The sequence below is a fragment of the Emydura macquarii genome, unplaced genomic scaffold, assembly GCF_026122565.2.
Source record: "Emydura macquarii macquarii isolate MOO-44397 ecotype Brisbane River unplaced genomic scaffold, CSIRO-AGI_Emac_v2 contig_306, whole genome shotgun sequence".
NCBI lineage: Eukaryota > Metazoa > Chordata > Testudines > Chelidae > Emydura > Emydura macquarii.
The window spans coordinates 13648834-13656221 of record NW_027130443.1 but is presented as its reverse complement, the minus strand read 5'-3'; the positions used below and the strand labels follow the sequence as shown (position 1 = coordinate 13656221).

At 38.4% G+C, this 7388-nt stretch overlaps 1 protein-coding gene across 2 annotated transcripts in view; it reads right to left on the bottom strand.

Annotated features, from left to right (window-relative positions):
- Nucleotides 1–3385: 3385 nt before the first annotated feature.
- Nucleotides 3386–7388, bottom strand: part of SUGP2 (SURP and G-patch domain containing 2) — a 20439-nt gene continuing 16436 nt past the window's right edge. For both annotated transcript variants that reach the window (XM_067560543.1, XM_067560552.1), the window contains exons 10-11: nt 6842–6962; nt 3386–3654 (exon numbers count right to left, since the gene is read on the bottom strand). In XM_067560543.1, the coding sequence (XP_067416644.1) occupies nt 6842–6962 (121 nt within the window). In that variant the 3' untranslated portion in view covers nt 3386–3654. The remainder of the gene's footprint in view (nt 3655–6841; nt 6963–7388) is intronic.

Here is a 7388-nt window from a genome sequence, read left to right as displayed (position 1 = left end):
CCTGTTTTAATAACAGCTTGCGGGTGGTTGTAGCCATGCAGGCCCCAGGCCATAAGAGACACAAGGTGGGTGAGGTAATATTGTGTATTGGGCCAACTTCTGCTGGTGAAAGACAAGCTCTTGAGCTACACTGTGCTCCTCTTCAGGTGCTAAATCCAAACACCTTCAAAGGTTTCGTCAACTAAAAGGGCCCATTTTCTCCCACTTGAAATATAACAGAGTAACTAAGGAGCTCTCAGGAGAAACCGACATCTTTATATTTATACTTACCAAAGTTCCCTAAAAATTTGCTATTTTAGAACCCAAGGAAAATCAATTAGAGATAAAAGACCTATTAGTCATCCACTTCACCTCCTTAATAATGTAGCTTTTTTTCTCCCCTGCAGTACATTTTCTAGTATTCTAGCTCTTCTAATTAAGTGTGCTAGAAGATGGTATTTTCCTCCTCACTTCCTGCAAGATATTATTCAAGTAAAGTAGACCAGGTGGAAGAAGTTTTTCCTACTATTTAGCACAAAGTTTCCTTTTCAGTTTTATCCCATCTCAGATTACACAGCTGCTATAGTTCCTCTTCTTTGATATTTACATCCCTCACATTTTTGTAGATTATAAAAATACATATAAATGGTTTGTGCTTAGGGTAATCATTTAGATAACATTAGGTCTTGCTGATCAGGAGTGTTGCAGAGTAGAACACAATACATCTGTAATTTGTATTTGATGTATGTGGGGTGGTTGCAAGTTAGAGTTGACCATACATTACCAGCAAGAAGGAAAAGATAATCTGTAAATAAACTTATTGATCAGATTGAAAACACCACCATAGCAGGCGGCTCTTGTTTTCCACTCGTGCTGTGATTTGACTACTGTAGCCTCAATAACTCAGGAGACATTTTAAACAGTTTATGTTCTTCCTGATATATATGGAAAAATGGTTGTACTTTCTGAAACAACACAACTCCTTCAAATGGGGAATGCTAGATGATTCCAAATGCCTCAGATGTTTCCACCATGAACTTTGGTGTGAGCTGCTCTTTTTTAAACCAAGACATGTAGGCAAAGTGATAAATGCTTTGCTTTGTATGCGTCCTTTTATTCTTTCTTTATTAATACTCAATGAGACAGCTAAGGGAAGCAATATCCAGCTACTATCAGCCCTTCAGAGCTATGTAGTAGTTGAAGGTCAACATTGCAGCCTTTCTTAAGACCTTCTGGCACAAAGCTAAACTGAACACACTAGTTGCCAATGGTTTCTTAAAAAGCAATGATTTAAGTGCCCAGAGCTAAGGCAAACATCTTCCATACCTGCTCTAATTTAGCAACGTACCAACTAAACAAGGTTCACAAAAGCTATTACTTCAAAAGTAATCACTTTGTGTTGTGTTTAAATGTATTCTCATTTAGTGGGCAGCTGGTAACAAGCGGAGTGCCCGAGGGGTCAGTGCTAGGGCCGGTTTTGTTCAACATCTTCATTAATGATTTGGAGGATGGGGTGGATTGCACCCTCAGTAAGTTTGCAGATGACACTAAGCTAGGGGGGAGTGGTAGATATCCTGAAAAGTAAGGATAGGATACAGAGTGACTTAGACAAATTGTAGGATTGGGCAAAAAAAATCTGATGAGGTTCAGCCAGGACAAGATGGAAGAATCCCAGGCCCTACTCCAGACTGGGGACCAACTGGGCAGGCAGCAGTTCTGCAGAAAAGGACCGGGGGTTACAGTGGATATGAATCAACATTGTTCCCATATTGCTAAGAAGGGTCACAGCATATTGGGCTGCATTAGTAGGAGCAATGCCAGCAGATCAAGGGAAGTGATTATTCCCGTTTGGCACTGGTAGGCCTCATTTGGAACATTATGTCCACTTTTGGGCCCCCCCACTACAGAAAGGATGTGGACAAACTGGAGCGAGTCCAGCAGAGGGCAATGAAACTGATTAGGGGTCTGGAGCACATGACTTAAGAGGCTGAGGGAACCAGGCTTTTTTAGTCTGCAGAAGAGAAGAATGGGGGGGATTGGATAGCAGCTTTTAACTACCTGAAGGGGGGTTCCAGTGAGGATGGAGCTAGGCTTCTCAGTAGTGGCAGATGACAGAACTAGGAGCAATGGTCTCAAGTTGCAGTGGGAGAGGTCTAGGTTGGATATTAGGAAAAACTTTTTCATTAGGAGGGTGGTGAAACACTGGAATGGGTTACCTAGGGAGGTGGTGGAATCTTCATCATTAGATATTTTTAAGGTGCAGCTTGACAAAGACCTGGCTGGGATGATTTAGTTGGGGTTGGTCTTGCTTTGAGCAGGGGGTTGGAATAAATGACCTCCTGAGATCCCTTCCAACCCTAATCTTCTGTGATTCCATGATTGCTCGACCCTGCACTCTGGCTAGGACTCAGTAGCCACAGCCATGAGATACAGTGAATGATAAAGATGGTACAGAATCTTCATACGTGCATTTTTAAAATAATGATTTTCCATCTTATATCCAAGATCATATTTTTACAAATCAAAGTTTGTATTTAGACTGGGTCCAGACTTAGTTTGGGCAAAATGACCCACAACTAACTTTAGCTATAGCACAAAGTAACAATACAAATAAAAACTGTGTGCTATATTTGAGAAGCTTATTGTTTAAACGTTATATATTAAAGATGCTATAGATTTTTATAAATGTTATAATAGGAGGAAAATATATTATTGGTACTACATCTAATTTAAGATATGAAAGCAACAGAACAATAATTGTATGGATTAGTCCAACACATTTCCAACAACAGTGCATTATTTGCCCGTCTATTCCTTTAGGGCACCTTCCCAAGCAAACAATGGAGGACCCCTGCACCCCACTCAGCGCTCCCCACATCCACACAGCTACCAGGAACAGCCAGTATAGGAGCAAGGGACAGGTCTTATACCCTGGTTTGTATCTCTCTCAAACACACACTGAGTAGGCTTTACTTCTCAGATGACACTTGTGCAACAACTACTACTGATAAACTGTTTCAGTTTGCTGTGGCTTCTCCCTTCCTCCCCCCCATGGTCAGATTTGATTTATTTTTATATATATAAAGCTATTTTTGCTTGTTATTTGAAACAGCTCAATGTACAAGCCATAATCATAGAGATAAGGTTTGGATCCTGGGATGTGGGAGCACTGAACCTAACTCACATTCTGGCTGGTACAAACTGGTATTGGCATTCAAGTCAGAGTAATGTTTAATGCACTGGAACCCTAGGAAAATCAAGTAGCTCTGAAATAATCCAAAAAGTAATCCTGTCAATGGATGATTTTGTAGCAATATAACACTACATAATCCCAATGTCATGTGTCAGTACCAAAAAGTGGTGCATATTTTCCACATTCACAAGCAAAACATCATTGAAAGAAGGAAACTGTTTACCTCTACATTTATTGCAGATTTTAAAAGATTAACAACGTTAACATCTTTATTTATACTAAAAAGAAACTTCAGTTATCCAATAATAAGCATCTATTTATTACTAGCTTAGCACTACTGCCAATTTGCACAGAACAAAAACTAGCAAATTGCTCTACAAGATCATCAACAGTAAAAACAACCAAAAGACAGCAGACACACCACTGAAGTTAGTTAAAATGTTCACTGATGCTTGTAGTCTTCATGGAAGAGAGCCTGGAAACTAAAATAACAGAAAAGAAACTAGTAAACAAGGCAATGTATCTGCACAACGTTTCACATATGTACCTGTATTTAAATTTTCAAAATCAGAACTGCCTGCAAAAGCAGGTCAAAATAAAGGGGGAGGGGGGGAATTCCTTTTGCAAAAGTAGAGTAAGGTCATCTCTTGGTAAAACAAGATAAAAGTGGTACACAGAAACCCACTTGAGAGCAACACTGGAATCTTAGCACCAGTGCTGCTCTGCTGATATCTTGTCCAAAAGTAAAGCTTGCACAAGAAAGATTGACCATACTACAGTTATCCAGGGCAGCAGATTAAGATTCCCCTAAGAACTATTGTTCACATTTATTTTCAAGAGTGCATAATACTCAAGGAAATTGTTCTAAATTGAGTTGAAATCAGCAGGGAATGTACCATTTTCCACTCTGGATACTGAATTTTTCCAGACTGGATAAGTTCAGCAAATGTACCCCAAATGGTACTGTGCCCAATCTGTTTAAACCAGAACAGCCCAGAATGCTGATCAAGGTCGAGGGGACTGAGAAAACAGATCCCAACATAGTGTGAAGCCACACACTGATTTGTGTCTTTTCCTGCAAATAGCACAGCATGTAGTCAAGAGAATGCTTCCAAAATGTAAATGTGAAAGAAGAGGTGAACAGGAAGCATGTGGAAAACAAAAAAAAATTGTAAACAGCAACAATGGCAGCTTCATCAATGAAACTAAAAGGAAAGTTAAACCCATATTAGAGGGTATGAGAAATAACTCTGGGGCCAACAGTATTGGTTCCAGAGTGTCATTCTAAAACAGACCATGAATGGTGGAACTCCTCTTTAAAAAAAAAGACTCAATTTTTGTATCCAACACAATGTCTAATTAAGCACAGGAAAGGGAAAAAGTGCACTGCAAAACACTTCCAAACAGGTCAGTGTAATATTGCCAAATATTGTACCAACTGAACTTAAAGGCAGCCTCTGTCCAGCATGATTGTGCTGTTTATGATTCTAAACATTTCCAAGCAAGGCCTATGGGATAAATCTCTGTGGCATCACCAAATATCTTGAATAAAGTAGGATGAATCAGGTAAACTTTGAGAACAGACATTTGTATTTATGGTCCTGATGCTTTAACTTCTTGTAATGTAAAGGTGGAAAAACGTGATGTTCATGGAAAAATTTAACTGTATCAACATGACAATCATTTCTATATCTGCTATTTACTGTTTTTAGTGGTCATGTGCTTTCAAGCTATTAAAAGTGAGTGACCAGAAAATTATACTGTAGCATGATATCGTGGCTTATTGCTTTCACACACACACAAAGCAAAGGGAAATCTCGCTTTCATAAACTAAGTAAATTGGTTTTACAGGAGTGGAAAGGTTTGCTGCTAAAGAATGAAAATTAAGATACTCCCTTACAATGGCAGGTTTATTTATTTTTATAGCAAGGAGAAGACTGCCCTTTGCCCAATAGGCACAGGTGAGTTGATAAATGGAGATCAAGTTTTCTTGCATATTCATGATTTAGGAATTTCAGACACTGCTGCTTTACTGTAAAGTCTTGTATTGACTGTACTGTAAGCTATTTGCATTATAAGCAGCATAGTGCCAGATGAAATCATTAATACGCCTGCACTCTCCTAGTAAGCCAAACATGCATCAACTCAAGACAAAGCCTCTTTCAAGAGGACTGAAATGAAGTAATCTTTGCCACCATCACATAAAATAGTGAAGGCTTTCAACTATTTTTAGAAGTGTAATGATGGAAAAAAAAGGAGTAAGCTAAAAAGTGCAACTAATACTATGAAATTGTCACTTTCAGCAATCCAGTCTTTACTGACATGCAAATCTGGTGAAAGATGAATGATCAACTAAACCTTGAACATTTGTCTCTAATACTACTGCTAAGTCTTCCATCATTTCTTCAGAACTGCTTCACCAAGAGTTTTGTTATTGAAGCATAGAGTATACTACTTGAGTCTCCTCTTTGATTTAAATAAAGATAGAATAATGGAATACAAAGTTCTTTAAAAATTTCAGGTTTTGTTTTATTTTCCTGGGGTCTTGCAGTAAAAGAACTTCTGAAGAGCAATATTCATAGGATTAGAAATATGCTGACTCCCTAAAGGGATGCTTTGACTTACAAAACAGATGTTTGGCTTCCAGAGGATCTTCAATATTTGACCTCCAATACTATTTTAAAACACAGTACCAATCTTCTGTAGAACCCAAGTTACACCTTGTTCACAGCTTTATTTCTTTGAGGGAAAGAAACTATACAAGATTTTGAGCAAGATCTGCAAATTCACGTAAAAACAAGAAGTACGTTTAAAATTGGTACAGCTTGCTTGTTACAGTGAAAATCTCAGCAGCTGAGATTTTTGTTAAGCAGTAGAGTTGGATGTTCTCATATGGATTCATTATATTAGTCCTACATAGGTAGGCATGGATTCCTAGATGCCTGTGTGCTTATTTTAAAGGTTTTGTTCTCATATTGTTCTATGAATGAAAAAAATATCAAGAACTCCTTTGTTCAGATCACAGCAGTAGTTCAAAAGATGCAGCCATTCAAAAAAGCTTAGTAAAATAAAACATCTGGTACTGAGGAAAATTCTCTCTCAAAGAGATCTGAATTTGAGAAGCTTCTCAGCCTGAGAAAGGGGCAGACTGCTTTTCCAGCTCATATTTTCCATGTTGCTTACATTGTTTGAAGCAAATCTTCGTGTTACATAGTAGGCATTCTTGGCCAAAGAGAGAGGGAAACAGGCATGTCTGAGAGCAAATCAGTTGTTTCTTCCTCAGAAGATGACATCCAAGTTGTCAGCTTGCACATCTAAGTACAAGGCTAACTTTAATCTTGGAAAATGTTTTTGGTACATTAGTATTCAAATTCACTGCTACAATACACAATGTTCTTCAGACTAGCAGTATGCTGAAAACCTTTCACTCAGCAGCTTTTGCACATCCATGTTTTCTAGCAAACGAGTCTCTTGTGTCAAACCTAGAAAGTAAGATGTTGGGTAATTCAGCAGTCCAAAGTAGTTCTGGATTTTCATGGAAAAAATAAAAACCCAGATGCATTTGTGGAAACATGTAACACTTTGACTTCTGGTAAAAGGAAGGCTTTTTAACTGCAGTATTTTAATGTTTGCAGGAATTCATAAACCAGACTTGTCCATTGCACATACCTATTTACTTGCTCTTTTCTGCCTGTACATTTGTATCATTCTTTGACGGAAAACATCAAATGTATCTTCTTTATTTTCTTCCCCTGCAGCACCCAAGCCCTCCCCTGCAGAGGTAGTACCCCTAGGGAGTAAAATGGATAGTTAGCACAATTTGATTCAAATACATTATTTGACAAAGTGCAGAAAAGATGTAAAACAACAACAGTTTCAAAGAGAGAGAGTTACAGAATAAGAATCTAACTCAGTTTCTCCATGTCCCTTAATATGCTAGGCCAACTATGTAATAGCTTTTCCTCCCCACAGACAAACAAAACAAAAGCTCTTGTGATATTGCTGGGTAAATGGAGATAGAGGTAATCATCTAGCAGATCAATTTCACACAAACTCCTCTGGGTTGATCAACTGATTCATGACACATTCAAAATGATGACACCCAAAAATTGCATTGTTTCTTAAAATCCGAAATGGCACAAGAGCCACCAGATCTTTTGGGAACTGTGTGGAACAGGAAATGACTCCCAAGCCCGTACCACAGACCCAGTCTTCC